General features: G+C 53.7%; 2 protein-coding genes across 2 annotated transcripts in view; both read right to left on the bottom strand.

The window, feature by feature from the left end:
* RAB5C (RAB5C, member RAS oncogene family) overlaps positions 1–4522 on the bottom strand; it is a 30636-nt gene extending 26114 nt beyond the window's left edge. Inside the window, exon 1 of the mRNA XM_017856614.1 lies at positions 4377–4522. The gene's annotated coding sequence lies outside the window, so the exon portion shown is untranslated. The remainder of the gene's footprint in view (positions 1–4376) is intronic.
* A 3987-nt stretch (positions 4523–8509) lies between these two features.
* Positions 8510–18188, bottom strand: part of KCNH4 (potassium voltage-gated channel subfamily H member 4) — a 26830-nt gene continuing 17151 nt past the window's right edge. The window contains exons 10-16 of the mRNA XM_017856579.1: positions 15471–15720; positions 14624–14868; positions 13265–13303; positions 12741–13093; positions 12373–12479; positions 11394–11467; positions 8510–9645 (exon numbers count right to left, since the gene is read on the bottom strand). Of these exons, the coding sequence (XP_017712068.1) occupies positions 9250–9645; positions 11394–11467; positions 12373–12479; positions 12741–13093; positions 13265–13303; positions 14624–14868; positions 15471–15720 (1464 nt within the window). The 3' untranslated portion in view covers positions 8510–9249. The remainder of the gene's footprint in view (positions 9646–11393; positions 11468–12372; positions 12480–12740; positions 13094–13264; positions 13304–14623; positions 14869–15470; positions 15721–18188) is intronic.

Genomic DNA, 18188 nt, shown 5'->3' with positions numbered 1-18188 from the left:
AGCCTGGGAGACGAGAGTGAAACTCCATCTCAAAAAAAAAAAAAAAAAAAAATTGGCCAGGCACGGTGGCTCGTGCTTGTAATCCCAGCACTTTGGGAGGCCAATGAGGCAGGCAGATCACCTCACCTGAGGTCAGGAGTTTGAGACCAGCCTAGCCGACGTGGTCAAACCCCGTCTCTAAAAAAATACAAAAAAAAATTATCTGGGCATGATGGCGGGTGCCTGTAATCCCAGCTACTCAGGAGGCTGAGGCAGGAGAATCACTTGAACCTAGGAGGCAGAGGTTGCAGTGAGCCTGGGCGACAGAATGAGACTGTCTCAAAAAAAAAGAACCTTCAAACCCCTACCTACCAATCAGAGGCAACTGCTGTTTTGTGGGGATCTAGTCTGTGCCAGCACTGGACTAGCTCCTTTCTTTGTTTCTAATTCTGCAAGATATTTAGCGTCGCCATTTTACCAGAAGAAACACAGGCTCAGTGAGGTCAAGTAACAAACCTAAGGTCACACAACTGGTAAGTGGGAAAATCAGGATTAGAACTCAGGTCCAATTGCCTCTGAAGTTCTAGTGCCTTCCACCCGACCACATGGCCTGTTTACTGGGCAAGGGTTAGAAGCAGAAGGTCTGGCTGGGTGTAGTGGCTCACACCTATAATCCCAGTACTTTGGGAGGCTGAGGCGGGCAGATCACGAGGTCAGGAGATCGAGACCATCCTGGTTAACATGGTGAAACCCCGTCTCTACTAAAAATACAAAAAAATTAGCCGAGCATGGTGGTAGTCCCAGCTACTAGGGAGGCTAAGGCAGGAGAATGGCGTGAACCTGGGAGGCAGAGCTTCCAGTGAGCCATCACAGCCCCCCCTGGCGACACAGAAGACTCCGCCTCAAAAAAAAAAAAAAAAAAAAAAAAAGTAGAAGGTCTGAGAAGTACTTGCTTGGTGGGGCTGAATTTAAATGTGTGATCTTGCTGTGTTTCCATGTAAATTCTAGTGACAGGAGCTCCTGGTGGCAAGCCACATTCTTCCCACTTGTAAGCAGCAGGCAGCAGCACAGGGGAAACAGAGGACTAACCAGAGGCCCGCTCTGCTGCTTCCCCCTTAACCCTGCCCAGTGGGACCCCTGAGTTCACTCGCTTTGACTTTCATTTTCTAGCCATTAAGACTTTCAGGTTCCCCAAAAAATTAATGACACGTAGATGGCAGCAAACTCTCAGGCCCTGAAGAGTACTGACTTGGGACTTCTGTCTTGGTCCTCACAGGCAGAGGAGAAGGGGGTCAAGAGAGAAGACAGGAGGTTGGGTAGAGGTTGGGGAAGAAAACGAAAACAGAGGAGCACCAGTGATGAGGAGGGCTAAAGGGTTAAGAGTCTGCCCTTGTGCCACGGCGCGCTCACCCTGCATGTTCATTCATTTAACAAACAAACCAGGTGGAAGAAGGGCCCACTGTTAGAAGATCAGGCCACATCTGACCCCAAATCCAAGCCCTAGCTTCTAAATGTATGATCTTAGGCAAACTACTTAAGTTCCTTCTGTATCTCCTCTAAAGCAGGGACACATATTTGCCTTATATTACTCAAAAAAAAAAGGTAATAATAAAATTAAAACAAAGTGGGGAAACAAACCCCAGTATTTTCCAGGGTACCTATGAGGAATACGTATGGAAATAACTTTGCAACTTTAAAATGATTTTTAAAAATTAGTGTTACGGCCCCTCTACAGTTTAACAGTCCACTAATTGTGAGAGGCAAGAGGGCAGGAGAGGAACAGCATCAGAAAGGAAGGGTTTCTGGTGCACATGGAGCCATCGCTCTTTCTGCCAGGCAGAGTGAGACCTCTCCTTGGACTCTATAATTTCTGGATGCCAAAAGTGGCTGCATAACGACTCAAAGCACTGAGGCCTTCCTCGTCTCTCTAAATGGCAGAGCTTCCCCTTCAAAAGTCATTTCAGGTCAGGTGTGGTGGCTCACACCTGTAATCCTAGCACTTTGGGAGGCTGAGGTGGGTGGATCACCTGAGATCAGGAGTTCCAGACCAGCCTGGCCAACATGGTGAAACCCTGCTGCTACTAAAAATACAAAAATTAGCTGGGCGTGGTGGCAGATGCCTATAATCTCAGCTACTTAGGAGGCTGAGGCAGGAGAATCCCTTGATCTCAGGAGATGGAGGCTGCAGTGAGCCAAGACTGCGCCACTGCACTCCAGCCTGGGCAACAAACAAAGCTCTGTCTAAAAAAAAAAAAAAAGTCGTTTCAGAGTCAGAGCTGGGAGACCATGTCCAGATAAAGGAAAGAAGATCTCCTCAGAAGCCTGGTCAGCCTCATCCCAGCACTCATGAAGAGTGACAAACTGTGTTCTACTCCTGAAGACGTAAGTCTGGTCAGAGACCAATGGCCAGTGAGCAGTCAGGCCTCTCTGGCCCTGCCCCTCAGATGCCCAGGCTGACCAGATCAGAGAAACTAGATTGGCTGAAGAAGTCTCCAATGAGCCCCAAAGGAACCCACACAGATACAGAGCTTGTGATCCAGCTGTTGACCCTAATAAGGAAGGCTTCTTCTGTTGTACAATAAAAAGTGAAATAAGTAGGCCAGACACAGTGACTCACACCTGTAATCCCAGCACTTTGGGAGGCTGAGGCGGGTGGATCACCTGAAGTCAGGAGTTCGAGACCAGCCTGGCCAACATGGTGAAACTCCTTCTCTACTAAAAATACAAAAATTAGTAGGGCGTGGTGGTGGATGCCTGTTAATCCCAGATACTTGGGAGGCTGAGGCAGGAGAATCACTTGAACCCAGGAGGCAGAGGTTGCTGTGAGCCGGGATCACGCCACTGCACTCCTCCAGCCTGGAGGATAGAGCAAGACTCCATCTCGAAAACAAACAAACAAACAAAAAAGTGAAATAAGTACATCCTAGGTCTACTCAAAAGAATGTAGGAATCAGACACTAGCCGCTGTCCAGAAGCACTCAAACACACCTCAAGGTCAAAAGACAGCACTTTCAAGTGGCACGCGAGGGTGGTAAAGGTAGCCCAGAACACTGGGGTGATAAAGGTAGCCCAGAACGCTGAAGTGCTACAGAAGTTCCCACAAACTGCATGGCTTTCTGTCCCTTCCTTCACTGTAGATAGCAAGGATCGGTCATGGCCTCAGAGCCAGGCTACTCCTCATTAAGGTACAGTCTCCGGCCTGTACTTTGGCCACATAACAAAGCTTGGTCTGAGACAGCAGCTATTTCACACACCAAAGCCCCGAGCAACAGACAAGGATCATAGTCAATATGCTTGAGGGAACCTGCACTTTCTGGCATGTATGGGAATTCCTTGGGCTACAGTTAAAAATCCTGAACCGCCATTGTGATCTTGACTTAGTCCTCAGTAACAAGTCCAAGCCCAGAAGGGACTGGAGACAGACCCTGGCGTGCCATGGACCTGTTGCTCAGGGTGGTGTATGTGTGTGTGTTTGGGAGTGGGAAAGAGATAGCCCTTCAATTCCAGACTCCTCATTTTGGGTCTTATTCTCCTCCCTATAGACACACGGACAGCAGTCCCAAGAGAAGCAGTCCCTTTGAGGCGGCTTGGAAACCACTCACGTGCCCTGGGAGGACAGAGCTGAGCCTGGAGCAAGGGGGGAGGGGAAAGAAGATAATGAATGGGCACATCAACCCTGATCTGTGATCTATAGCTAGGATTGAGCAAACCTCAGCTAAATTCTTCAGAGTCAGGAAGAGAGAGACACTCAGAGAACAACATAACTACAGAACAGGGGCTGGGAGACAGAAGGGGCAAAGCAAGAAAACAGCTCATTGCCAGTAAGTGACCCAAACTTTAAACTCTGCTGAGGTCCTGGTTGGTTCTCTGGCTTGAGGAAAGAGAGGAAGTAAGGAGTTGCGGGAGCGCCAACACACTTCTGTGCGTGTGGAACGGTCTCACCCAGACGACCCCCCTCCCCCAAAGGAAATCGAGATATTCCTCTAGGGCTGGAGGGGACAACTGGTTTTGTGGGACAGGAGGAAGGAAAAAGGCAACAGACAACACTCTCCGTCACTTCTAAAAGAGAAGAGGGACAGGTTCCTTCACACCTGGCAAAGATCCTCCGATTCTGGGAGCAGGGGGAGAGGAACTTAGGGCACCTCTCTCCCACAACTGGAATGGACAGGCCAGAGGACAGTCATAGCGGTTTCCTTAAGGCTCACGAAAGGTAGGTAAGCTAAGGAAAGAAGACCCCTACCTCCTGCGGCCCGACGCCTGGGGAACCCCTCAAGAGGGGGCTACGGGTCGGGGGAGGGGTCAGTATCCCCCTAAACTGGGGCTGGGCGGGAGGAAGGGCTGCCCTGGAGATGCTTCAACGCAGGCGAGACACCAGGTCCTGGGACAGGCATACTCACGGCGGCTCCGGGGCGGCGGCGTTACTTGGGGCCGGGGCTCGGACGGGCTCTGCTTCTCTCCCCCCGGCGGTGTCCCAGGCTCCGGCCTCCACTTCCGCCTTTCAGCCGCTCCGGATCCGGATCTCCACCTCCGCCCCGCCCCTCAATACTCCCAGGTGATTGACAGGGCAGAGAAACCAATGGGAGGCACTCTTGGCCGACCTCCCCAGCGGCGCCGGTAGGAACGCGGGAGTGGCGGGAGGGCGCGCGCGAGGGATGGCGGGACTTGTAGTTCGTAGCGCTGGGAGGAGTCCGTGGCTGCCTGGGACTTGGGCTTAGGCTGGAGCCGGCTGACTACGAAGCCGAGCCCGGCCGGGAACTTTTTTTTTTTTGAGAGGGAGTCTCACTCTGTCACCCAGGCTGGATTGCAGTGGCGCGATCTCGGCTCACTGCAACCTCCGACTCCCGGGTTCAAGGGATTCTCCTGCCTCAGCCTCCCGAGTAGCTGGGATTACAGGCACGCACCACCACGTCCGGCTAATTTTTGTATTTTTAGTAGAGACGGGGTTTCGCCATGTTGGCCAGGCTGGTCTCGAACTCCTGACCTCAGGTGATCCGCCCTCTTCGGCCTCTCAAAGTGCTGAGATTACAGGCCTGAGCCACCGCGCCCAGCCTATGGCCGGGAACTTTTTAAGGCCAAGCCTGCCACCCGCGTCGCCGCGGGTTCCGGACGCCCCAAGGGAAGGCGGGTGGTGGAGCGTTGGAAGAAGGCAGAGGACTGTGTGTGCAGAATTGGGAAAGAAGAAACATGGTGCGAATGAATATGCACGCGAGGCCTCAGTCCTTTGAACTTGCTGATCTGGAGAAGCCCCTGTCTGCACTTTCCAGCCAAGTCAGCTTGGGAAGCTGGGGGCGTCTGTGATGGGGAAGGCGATGAAAGCGCTCTAGGAAGGGTTCTCTACAGGATGCTGGGTGAGATCAAACGGAGAGCTTCTGCCACCACCTCCTACTTGGTGTGTGCGGGGGGCCGGCACAAAGACCATCTCTGCCTCTGCCTTCCCCTGCTCCCAGCCAGGGTCAGCTCTTCTCTCTGACACGGAATACAGAGCTGGACAATCTCTGCCTGGGCCCTCTCCATCCGTAAATAAAGACTAGAACCACCCCCACTCTGCACCCCCCCATATGGATCAGGAATATTTGTTTCTTCTGCTCCTCTCAATATGGATGGGGCCCGCTCCTGATTCCTCCCACCCTTACCTCTCAACACAGACCAGTCAGTACCTCCTCTTCTTTTGCATCTCACCCTCCAGGGACACTACTGAAAACCTGTGTGGGATCAAAGCTCACGGGGGACAGCTGTGGCCATTATGCCTATAACACTGGCCAACACCAGGCATATCTTGGAGCCTCAGCTGGAGAATTTACCTGCCTTGGACAACCTGCCACAAAACTGTGCCCACATCTAGTTCCATCTAGTCACCAGGGTGTCTCTTTCTTACATCCGTAACACACAATACCCCCTTCCACGCCAGTGATCATGAGAAGTGAAAAGGAAGAGGGAAGAGACGGCTTGTTGGGAGGACAGAGGGGATGGGGCAGAGTGGGATTCCTAGCAGGTTCTGGCTGGTGACAAGCTCTTCCTCCAGCTCCCTTGCCATACCCAGCTCTTGAACAGTTCCTTATATAGGAGGGATGGGTAGACCCCTGGGCCCACCTTTCCAAGGCTGGAGGTGAACCAAAGTCAGGACTCTGTCCTTCCCACATAGTGTGTGTGTATATGGCTGTGACTGGTGTGCAGGGGAGAGAAGGGGGTATAATAGCCCCATAGTGACTGATTAAGTTTTTCCCTCATCCCTGGGGCCCCTGGTGGTGTGAATGTGGTGCCAAGTAGATTGGCTGGTGCCTCTGCCCTTCCTAAAGATAGCAACAGGGCTCTGGGGTGCAGCGGGGGTGAGGGTGGGGAATGATTGCTGTGTTGGCTCCTCCAAAGCCCTGGGGCTCTCAGACTAACCCCCAGAAACACCCAGAGCCAACAACTACAAAAATAAAGAGTTTATTTCCTATCCAAAAGTGAGCCCAGGGTGTCAGGTGGTAGAGGAGAGCTGGAGACCTGGGTGAGCTTTGGAGCAGTCCAGGCCCTGAGTGAGACCATGTTGTAATGGGGGAGAACAGGCTTGGCAGCGGTCTGGGGTCAGGGGAAGGATAGGGAGTGCTGTTGGGATTTTTGAGTTGCTAGTAGCGGAAGAGACCACCTTGAGAGACAGCCTGCAGAGAGACAGAAACAGAGATGTTGACAGACCCACGCCTAGCAGCAGAAGCAGACATTATTGGGCCCAAAAAGCACCTGTTGGGCACAGGGACCTGGGAACACACTGTTAGGTAAGGCACGGGTTGCAAACTCAACCCTTGGGCTCCGCCCCGGACATTCCAAATTGGTTAAGGCCCAGGAATCTGCTTTTTATTTTTTTATTTTTTTGAGCCTCCACGCCTGGCAGAATCTGCATTTTAATAGGATCTCAGGTAGTTCTGATGGACACTCAAGTTTTGGGAACTCAAATACCCACAGAGACTAGACAAAAATTTCAAACAAGGGAAGCTAGCCGGGTGTCGGGAGATGATCAAGAAACGTGTGATAGCGAAGCAGAGTGCAGAGCAGATCCCATGTAAGAGGACAGTGGCCACCCAGCCCCAGCTGATTGCCAGTTATTGCCAGATGGAATGTTGGCCCATGGTAGCCAGATGTCCTGAGGTTTTTTTGTTTGTTTGAGACAGGGTCTCACTCCATCACCCAGGCTGGAGTGCAGTGGTGTGATCTCTGCTCACTGCAGCTTCAACCTCCTGGGCTCAGGTGATCCTCCCACCTCAGCCTCCAGAGTAGCTGGGACCACAGGCGCACACAACTACACCTGGCTAATCTTTTTATTTTTATAGAGATGGGCGGGGGGATGTCTTGCTATGTTCCCCACGCTGGTCTTGAATTCGTGGGTTCAAGTCATCCTCCCACCTCAGCTTCTGGAGTAGCTGGAACCACAGGCACTCACCACTACACCTGGCTTTTATTTATTTATTTATTTATTTTTGAGGCGGAGTTTCACTCTTGTTGCCCAGACTTGAGTGCAATGGCACGATCTTGGCTCACTGCAACCTCCGCCTCCTGGGTTCAAGGGATTCTCCTGTCTCAGCCTCCCGAGTAGCTGGGATTACAGACATGCACCACCATGCCCAGCTAATTTTTATATTTTTAGTAGAGACGGGGTTTCTGCATGTTGGCCAGGCTGGTCTCAAACTCCCGACCTCAGGTGATCTGCCCGCCTCGGCCTCCCAAAAGTGCTGGGATTACAGGCATGAGCCAAGACGCAAACCCTGGGCTAATTTAAAAAAATTTTTTTAAGGCTGGGCCATGGGGCTCACGCTTGTATCCCCAGCCTTTGGGAGGCTGAGGCTGGGCCCGGATCATGAGGTCAGGAGGTCGAGACCATCCCTGGCTTAACACGGTGTAACCCTGTCTCTTACTAAAAATACAAAAAATTAGCCCGGGTGTGGTGGGCAAGGAGCCTATAGTCCCGCTTACTTGGGAGGCTGAGGCAGGAGAATGGCGTGAACCTGGGAAAGGCGGAGCTTGCAGTAAAGCTGAGATTGTGCCACCGCAACTCGCAGCCCTGGGCGACAGAGCGAGACTCGCATCTGAAAGAAAAAAAAAAAAATATATATATATATATATCTTTATAGAGATCGGGTCTCACTATGTTGCTAAGGCAGATCTCAAACTCATGGGCTCAAGTGATCCTCCCACCTCGGCCTCCCAAAGGGCTGGGATTACAGGCATGAGCCACTGCGCCCAGTGCTACTTTTTTTTTAGAGAAACTGGAATATCTGTAGTCCTGTATAATCTCTTTTTTTTCTCGACAGAGTCTCGCTCTGTCGCCCAGGCTGGAGTGCAGTGGTGCGATCTTGGCTCCCTACAACCTCTGCCTCCTGGGTTCAAGCGATTCTCCTGCCTCAGCCTCCCGAGTAGCTGGGATTACAGGCGTGCACCACCACGCCCGGCTAATTTTGTATTTTTAGTAGAGATGGGGTTTCTGCATGTTGGTCAGGCTGGTCTCGAACTCCCGACCTCAGGTGATCCGCCTGCCTCAGCCTCCCAAAGTGCTAGGATTACAGGTGTGAGCCACCGCACCCGGCCCTGTCTCATTTTTAATATTGGAACTAACTCATATTTTGAAAATAATGCTGTGAGAGCCGAAGAGCACATATCTGGAGCCATCCGTTTGTTTCCTGTGTGGGCTGTGGGATGAGGTGAGCCTCTCCAGCCTGGGCTCATGGTGGGCGGCCTAAGAAATCGTGGGTTGCTCAAATTCCAAGCAGCATCTCAAACCTACCCCTCTCTAGGTAACATTGCTCTTAAAGTCTTTAGCAGAGACCCAGGGGCTGAGACAGAAGACCTCACAATATCACTAAGCTATCTTCAGGCAAAATCCTGCAACCTGTCTCTTGCTATAGACGCTAAGATCCTGCCTGGTCTTGCCTTCATGTCCTAGGCTGGAGCTGGGTCCCTTGCCCATCCCCTCTGCTCCCCCATCTCTACCTGCCTCCAGGTCCTGGGGAGAAAGTAGGATCTCATCTGCCCAGCCCAATGGGCACTGCGGTTCATCTCATGCCTGCTGGGTTCCACAGCCCTCAGGTGGCTCCCCTCACAGAGGGGGAAGTTGGGGAAGGCTTGGAAAAGGGAATAGCGTCGGAGGTAACCACGCTTTGTTAAAAAGTCCAGAAATCCAGAGCCAACCAGGCCAGCTGGTGGCTGCTGACCCCAAGGCAGGAAGCCAAGGGGCCCAGGTCCTCCCTGAGTGGTGAGCGGCAACGCCCACCCCAGACAGGCCTGGGCCCTGGGCCAGGGTCAGTGGAACGTGTCTGACCTGGACTGGAAACTGTGCCTCATGAGGCTTGGGGTTGGGGGTGAAGCCTCTGGCACTGGAGAGGGTCCCAGAGGGTCAGGCTCTGAGGGGTAGGGGGGCAATATGGAAGGTCTCAAGTCCAGGGGCGCAGTCCCTGTCTCCATGGTCCCCACACTGGCTGGGCAGTGAACTTCAGCAAGCGTAGTATCCTGGAGGCTGGGTGATGGTCTGGACGCACAAGGAGAGAGGCATGGTGGCCTCAGCTGTGGACAAGGAGGGTCTGGGGTCCAAGCGGAGCCTGCTGGGTGGCCTGGCGGACCCAGCCTGGCCTGCAGCAGGGCCATGATGTGCCGCAGCTCCCGGCTAAGCTGAGACACCTCCTGATTGAGACGAGAGATCTGTTGAAAACACATGGAGTTGTTGCACAGGCGCCACGGTAATAACCAGGTGCACCCCCCTCTCCAGTTTACAAAGCTCCTTCACAGTCACTTTCTGCTCATGGCCACCCTGGGAGAAAGGCAGGATGAGGGTTATTTTTGCCCAGATGGAAAATGCCCCAGTCTCTTTCCAGAAAGGATTTGGGGCAGTAGATATTGCTATTCCTCCCCTACACACACACATGCGCGAGCTTTCCCAAGATGTGGAAAAATGTGTTCAAAGAGGCCACACATCTGTGAAGTGACAGCCTTATTCTCAGCTGATCCCATCGCACGCTCAAGGGTCTCTATCAGTGCTTTTCAAACTTCAGTGAGTATAGAATCAACTGATAAACTTTTTAAAATGCACATTTCTGGGCCCCACCCCAGACATTCCCAATCCTAAGAGGCCCAGAAATCTGCACTCAATAGGTTGTCAGGTAGTTCTTTTTTTTTCTTTTCTTTTTTTTTTTTTTTGAGACAGAGTCTCACTCTGTTGCCCAGGCTGGAGTGCAGTGGCACGATCTCGGCTCACTGCAACCTCCGCCTCCCAGGTTCAAGCGATTCTCCTGCCTCAGCCTCCCAAGTAGCTGGGACTATACGCATGTGCCACCTCGCCCGGCTAATTTTTTGTATTTTTAGTAGAAACGGGGTTTCACTGTGTTAGCCAGGATGGTCTCGATCTCCTAACCTCGTGATCCAACCACCTCAACCTCCCAAAGTGCTGGGATCACAGGTGTGAGCCACCCCACCTGGCCTATCAGGTAGTTGTGATAGATACTTGTTTGGGAACCACTGGCCTAGAACTGAAGGATGCCCGAGGCCTTGAGTGGACTTGCCCTCAAGCTTGCTGAACAAGCACCAGCCCCGCCCAGGCCCCAGGGCCTGAACCAGCCCAGGCGCCGCCCCTCTGGGATGCCCCATGTTTATCAGAACACAAGGAAAGCCAGTTCCCAGGGGCTGGGCCTGGTCGCTCTGTGGTGACAACTCTGAGATCCCTTGGGGAGGAGGCAGAAGCTGAGCCTCAGCATATAGGATCTAGGTTCTTCCTGGACAGGATTCAGACGTCTAGATCCAGGTCCCCCAGGCCTGAAGGCCTCTCAGCCTCCCTGTCCCCTGCCCCCGCATCTGCTTACACTCATTCCCCACTGCTGGGATAAGGGAAAGAGGTGGGGCCTGGGCAGGAGAGAGTCCCACAGTGGTGGAGGAAGAAGAGATCCTTTTATCAGGCTGGGAAACCCGAGCCAGTCGAGGAGGAAGGGAACCAACTGGTACTGAGTGCCTACGACATGCCAGGGACTGGACCAGGCACATATGCACTCTCATTTCATCCTCAAAACTCTGGGAAGCACATATTACTATTTCCCCATTTTCAATGAGGAAGTTTAAGTTCAGAGCGGCTGTGGGACTTGCCCAAGGTCATCTAGCTAGCATGAATTTTTTTTTTTTTTTTTTCTGAGACAGAGTCTTGCCCTGTCGCCCAGGCTGGAGTGCAATGGCGCGATTTTGGTTCACTGCAACCTCCGCTTCCCAGGTTCAAGCGATTCTCCTGCCTCAGCCTCCCGAGTAGCTGAGACTACAGGCACCTGGCTAATTTTTGTATTTTTAGTAGAGACGGGGTTTCATCATGTTGGCCAGGCTGGTCCCAAACTCCTGACCTCAAGTGAGCCACTGCGTCGGGCCTGAAATGCTGTTATATCAGGCGCATCTCTGAGCCAACCCCAACCCACCTCCTGGTTCAGCCGGCAAACCTTTTCCTTCACCTCCTCAGCCTCACTGGCCAATTCTGGGCTGGGCCTGGTCCCTGCAGGGTGAAGGGATGCAGGTGAGTTCATGGAGCATTAATACCTGAGCCTATAACTTGGGCTGGAACCCTCCTGTCATTGGGCAGGCAGAAGCAGGGGGAGAAAAAGCTCTAGGATCTGTGAGGTGGGAAACCTAAACTCCTTAGCCTGGTTTTGAGGCCCCTGTGTAACTCTCCAGTCTCATCCCGCGCCTCCCCCTGTCTTGGTACGGAACTTCTCTGTGGTGTCTAAACACAACATCCTCTGGTTTTCATGCCTTTCAAAAACTGTTTTGTTTTGTTTTGTTTCGTTTTTTCTGAGATGGAGCCTCACTCTGTTGCCCAGGGTGGAGTGCAGTGGTGTGCTGTCAGCTCACTGCAACCTCTGTCTCCCAGGTTCAAGCGATTCTCCTGCCTCAGCCTTCCAAGGAACTGGGATTACAGCTGTGCACCACCACACCTGACTAATTTTTGTATTTTTAGTAGAGATGGGGTTTCGCCATATTGGCCAGGCTGGTCTCGAACTCCTGACCTCAGGTGATCCACATCAGCCTCCCAAAGTGCTGGGATTACAGGCATGAGCCACCATGCCCAGCTCAATAACCGCTTTGCTCCACCCTTCAAGATCCCACCCTTTAAGCAGCAACCCAAGCATCCTGTCCTCTAGAAGGAAGTCCAGTGGGCACCTTCCTCTTCTACCAGAGTCCAGTTCTTGTCTGTCATGGTATTTAACATCTGGAATTGTTTATCTGTGTACAGAGGTGTCTCCCTGCTAGACTCACTCCAAGAGCATGGGCCAGGTCTGTTTTATCTCTGTATTCCCAGGATGGCACCTGATACATGGTAGGCCCCTACTACATATGGGATGGATGGACAGGTGGATGGGCAGATGGATAACGGGGTTGAAGTCCACTGTTGGCCCTTACCTGTAGGGGGCACCTGGGAGCGGGGCCTTGGCGGCTCAGGCCTCCTGCTGAACCGGAATGAAGGGGCCTCAGCTGTGCTGCCAGAGTCCTCAATGCCATCCACTATCCTGGGGACAGGGTAGTGCTCATCAGCACCATGGGGTGAGGGTAAGGGCCAGAGCAGAGCAGACAGAGGGGAACTGGGGGCAGCAGTGCCAGGGGGCGGAGCAAGAGCGGCGGTCAAAGTGGGTTGGGGTTGCAGGCTGTGGTTGGAAGGGTGCAGTGGGCACACGGGCAGAGACAGGATGAAGCACTGTTTGGATAGAGCCCAGAGAAGGTTCTGGAAGCCAGTAGGGGTTTGGGGAAGGGAGGGGAGGCTGGCATCTCACCGGGGACTGAGGTCCGGAGGTCCAAAGGTTCCCAGTGGGGGAATGAGAAGCTGAGGGGGCTTCCAGGCAGCAGAGCACCTGGGGGGGCTGTGAGGGGAGGCGCTGTGGCCCTGGCCAGCCAGGGCAGGGGACAGGGACGGGGATAAGGAAGGAGAGGAGACAAGGGCTGAGAATGGGGGCAGCTCCTCGCCCAAAAGGCTGACCAGGGAGCCCCGAGGCCGTGCTGGACTGAGGTTGGGCAGCAGGAGGGGCCGTCGGGGCCTGGGACCAGCCCCAGGCTCCGCGCCACTCTCGGCCTCTGTGATGGATGGCAGCGTCTTGTCTGAGGAGGAGCCGAGGCTTTCTGAGCGGGGCTGCGGGCAGAGGGGGCAGCTGATGTCGCAGGACAGTGAACCACAGACCCTTTCATTAAGTAAGAGCTTTCACCGGCGGATGCAGCTCCCCATCCATGGAAAGGGTGATGCTGCTCCCCATCTCACCCTCTCCCCAGGGCAATTCAACCCCACCCAGGAAGTGGGTGTTACCTGGGAGAGGCGAGGGGATCGGGAAAAGCGGCTGAGGCCCTGTGGGGACATAGGAGAGTTCAAGCCCACTCCCGCCTTCCCGCGGCCATAGCGCAGCCCCTCCCTGTCCCACCCAACAGTGTTATGGGGTTGAGAATGTGGGGTCTTTTGTGGAGCTGAGTCAGAAATTACAACTCTAACTCAAACAAACACTGCATAGCAAAGTGAGACTGAAAAGCAGCAAAAGACCAAGGCCCAAAGTGTAATGTACAGGCCTGGCCCAGAGCCTAAAACATAGTGGACTCAGGAGACATTTGGTGAGAGAAGAAGAAGAAGTCCCAGGTGATGATGCCCCGTCCAGAGAGGGGCTTGAAAGAGGAGCACATGAGGTGGTTGTTTCTAAAGGCAGGGTCGTGGCTGGGCACGGCGGCTCACCCCTGTAATCCCAGCACTTTGGGAGGGTGAGGCAGGCAGATCACCTGAGGTCAGGAGTTCGAGACCAGTCTGGCCAACATGGCGAAACCCTGTCTCTACTAAAATACAAAATTAGTCAGGCATGGTGTGCACACCTGTAGTCCCAGCTACTTGGGAGGCTGAGGCAGGAGAATCANAGAGCCTAAAACATAGTGGACTCAGGAGACATTTGGTGAGAGAAGAAGAAGAAGTCCCAGGTGATGATGCCCCGTCCAGAGAGGGGCTTGAAAGAGGAGCACATGAGGTGGTTGTTTCTAAAGGCAGGGTCGTGGCTGGGCACGGCGGCTCACCCCTGTAATCCCAGCACTTTGGGAGGGTGAGGCAGGCAGATCACCTGAGGTCAGGAGTTCGAGACCAGTCTGGCCAACATGGCGAAACCCTGTCTCTACTAAAAATACAAAAATTAGTCAGGCATGGTGTGCACACCTGTAGTCCCAGCTACTTGGGAGGCTGAGGCAGGAGAATCACTTGAACCCGGGAGGCGGAGGTTGCAGTGAGCCAAGATGGCGCCACACTGCACTCCAGGCTGGGTGACAGAGTGAGACTGTCTCACACACACGCGCGCGTGCACACACACACACACACACACACACAAGAAACAAAGGGAGGGTCCTTTGAAGGAGTCAGGAGTCTGGAGTGAGGCTGAGGGGTGGTCAGTGGAGATGGGGCAGTAGAGTTGGGAGTAGAAGGTGATGAGAGACGGCCAGGGGCCTGGGTGATGGCCAGTGTAGTGGTGTCAGCAGGGTTGGAAGGTATGAAGCAGGTAAGGGGCAATGGAGTAGGGTGCCTGGGCTTCAGGCATGATGTTTTTAGGGTGGAGGGAGGTTCATGGGACTCTCAGGCTGGGGAGGTCTGCTTTGGAGGAAGGGACTCTGGAAGGATGGCAGCCATCAGGGGTGTACATACACTGGTGTCAGAGCCCTGGCGCAGGTTGAAGGTGAGGTCCCGGGGCAGGCCAGCCCGGAAGGCCGCCCCATACTCAGGATAGAGCCTCAGGACCTCAGCCAGCCCTTGGCTGCTCAGCTGCTGCAGGCCACAGTAGGTCAGAGCTTTCACATCAGCACTGGTCTTCAGCACGAAGCTTGGGTCTGCTCCCAACCCAGCCTCCTGCCCCGGCTCAGGGATATCTGCTCCAATGAGGTCCCCCTTCCCTGTAGGTAAGGGATGGGGACAGTCAGCTGGGGCAGTGGGAACAAAAGGATATCAGCTGGAGGTGCTCAGTGGATTTGAGGGGTGGTCAGTGTGTTTGAAGGACGGTTGATGGTGGGCCAGTCAATGGGACTGGTGGAAATAACCAATGGAATTGGGAAAAGGTCAGTGGAGAATGACTGGTGAGGTTAGGAGACAGTCAGTGGGAGTGAGTAGGGCCAGAGGAATGATCGATGTAATTGGGTGATAAAAATCACAATGGCTGGAGGGATCAGGTCAGTTAGAGGGTAAAGGTGACTGGAGTTTAGGGTCAACGGGGTTGGGAAGAGGAGCAATGGGAAAGGATCAGTTGAGCTGGGGGACAGTCACTGGGAGGGGTTGATGGGTTGAGGGATGCCTAAGGGCATTAGGGGATAATCAGAGGGGAATTGTCAAAAGGGGATGGTCATAGGGTGAAGGGACTGAGAGAGTATTCCTTAGCAGGAACTGTAGGTATCCACAAGGAGTATCCTATTCCCTAGAATCCTGGCCATTCCCAAGTCCTCGGCAGCGGGGAGTCGGGGGTGGTTACGGGGTAGGTAATCAGGGGTGACGGGGTCCTTACCCAGGATGGCCAGCACCATGTTGTCTCGGAGCACCTCAAGTGAGCCGGAGCAGACATAGTAGTGTGCCTGCAGGGCATCCCCACGGCGCAACAGGTACTCGCCCGGAGCGCAGAAGGAGGTCTTGATGTGCAGTGATAGGGCCCGCAGGCAGCCCCTGCTGGCTGCCCCGAACAGCGGCAGCTGCAAGATCTCCCGATTCAGGTGCATAGCAATGTCAGCTCTCAGCTCGTCTGGGAAGTCACGCAGTAACTGCATAAGGGGCATAGGTCATTCTGGCCATCCCCCTGCAGCTACTACTTGAGTCTACAAATGTGCTGAGCTATCTTCAAAGACAGAATTCCTCTTGCCCTTGCTTTGAAGTCACCCATTCCAGACCTTCAGTACAACCTCTGTGTCTAACCTCAATTTTGCTTGCTGCGTGAACCTCGAAACCCAATTTCAGGGGCAGAGACCAGGTATTCTCCCATCAGTTCCCTGCCTATGGCTACATGCTGGTCACTTAACCCCATCATTCAGGAGCTGTCCCTTGGGGGTCAGCCTTCAACTAGGAGTCAGGAGACCAGGAGTCAGCTCGGCTCCTAAGTCCCTGTGGACCTTGGGCAACCCATTTCTACTCGCTGGGCCTCAAGATCCCAGTTTGTATCTCAGTCTGTAAAATGCAGAGTTGTTATTAGACCTTGGGCACTATCAATGACCTCTTAGGGCCACATTCCATGTTCACATCCTCATATGGAGCCCCTTGGCCACCCTGACTTGTTGAACTCTCCCCTCAGCCCCCCTGGGCTCCCATGAGGGGCTTCCTCCTGGTTCCTCCCACCTGTCCCACTGCTCACTTCCTCATTTCCTCCCAGGCTCCTCTTCCTCAGCCAACACCTCAGACTCTCACTTTCCACACTCTCCCTGCATCATGGCAACTGGCCCCATGGCTTCCCCACTACCTGATTGCCCTGAGCCCTAACTCTGAGTCCAGACCTGATTTCTTTTTTCTTTTTTCTTTTTTTTTTTTGAGACAGAGACTTGCTTTGTTGCCCAGGCTGGAGTGCAGTGGCTGGATCTCACTGCAAGCTCCGCCTCCCGGGTTTATGCCATTCTCCTGCCTCAGCCTCCCAAGTAGCTGGGACTACAGGCGCCCGCCACCTCGCCCGGCTAGTTTTTTTGTATTTTTTAGTAGAGACGGGGTTTCACCATGTTAGCCAGGATGGTCTCGATCTCCTGACCTCGTGATCCGCCCATCTCGGCCTCCCAAAGTGCTGGGACTACAGGCATGAGCCACCGCGCCTGGCCTTTTCTTTTTTTTTTGAGGCAGAGTCTCGCTCTGTTACCCAGGCTGGAGTGCAGTGGCATGATCTCAGCTCACTGCAACCTCGGCCTCCCAGATTCAAGTGATTCTCCTGCCTCAGTCTCCCGAGTAGGTGGGATTACAAGTGTGCACCACCAATGTCCAGCTAATTTTGTATTTTTAGTAGAGACGGGGTTTCACAGTGTTGGCCAGGCTGGTCTGAAACTCCCAGCCTCAGATGATCTGCCCACCTCAGCCTTCCAAAGTGCTGGGATTACAGGCATGAAACACTGCACCCGGCCAAGAGCTGATTCCCATCCACCTACTGGGCAACCTCCCTCTGGACCCCCCCCAGGCACCACACCCTCCTCTTGGTCTGACCCGGGACTCTCACCTTCATCCCAAAGCCCCATCTTCCTCCTGTTACGCCTCCATCCTCACCCTTGGCCTAAGCCAGAAACCTGGGAGTCACTCTGAGCTCTTCTGCAACTAGCAGGAGATCACCACATCCCACAGATCCCATCCTCAGAGATACCTCACCAATCCATTCCCTCCGAGATCCCCACACCACTCCCCAGTCTAAACATTATGCAGGATAAAATCTAAATTCCAGGCCATCCCTGAGCTGGGCCTGCTGCCTCCCAGCCTATGTCGTGCCTTCCTGCCCTGCCTTCTCCCTCTGCAGCACTCACATGCCCATTCCTGCAGGCTTACGGAGACGCTTTCAGTTTCCTAAAGCACCCACTCTGCTCGTTTGTGCCATCACTTCTGGACCTGTGTCCCTATGACCCTTTCTACCAGGGATGGCCTTCCTACAGCAGGCTGATTTCCTTCTTGTCGTCTGTGATGTCCCTTCTTCTGTGCCACCTTCCTTGACTCCTCCCCACCCAGGCACAATGAGGACCCAGCGTCACCAACAGCCCTCCTTTACGGCCCCATTCACCGCCGCACTCTGTTCATCTGTCTGCCTCCCTCACCATTCCAGGTCTCCCTGAGGGCCAGGGCTGAGTGTCATCATCTCTAAGCTCCCTGTGCCCAGCACCAAGGCTGGCCCAAAGCAGGCACTCAGGAAATGTTGGCAGAAGGGAGAGTGGCATCAGCTGGGCCCTGAGCTCTTTCACTCCCATATTCAAGTGCAAAGAAACAAGAATTTGGCCGGCTGTGGTGGTGCACACCTGTCATCTCAGCAAATGGGGAGGCTGAAGCAGGCGTATCAAAACGTCAAGGGCTTAAGACAAGCCTGACCAACATGGTGAAACCCTATATCTACTAAAAATACAAAAATCAGCCAAGCGTAGTGGCAGTTGCCTGTAATCCCAGATACTCAGGAAGCTGAGGAAGGAGAATTCCTTGAACCTGGGAGGCAGAGGTTGCAGTGAGCCGAGATCACGCCACTGCACTCCAGCCTGGGCAACAGAGCAAGACTCCTTCTTGAAAA

Source organism: Rhinopithecus bieti, unplaced genomic scaffold, assembly GCF_001698545.2.
Source record: "Rhinopithecus bieti isolate Rb0 unplaced genomic scaffold, ASM169854v2 scaffold_44695, whole genome shotgun sequence".
NCBI lineage: Eukaryota > Metazoa > Chordata > Mammalia > Primates > Cercopithecidae > Rhinopithecus > Rhinopithecus bieti.
This window is presented reverse-complemented; position numbering and strand designations above follow the sequence as displayed.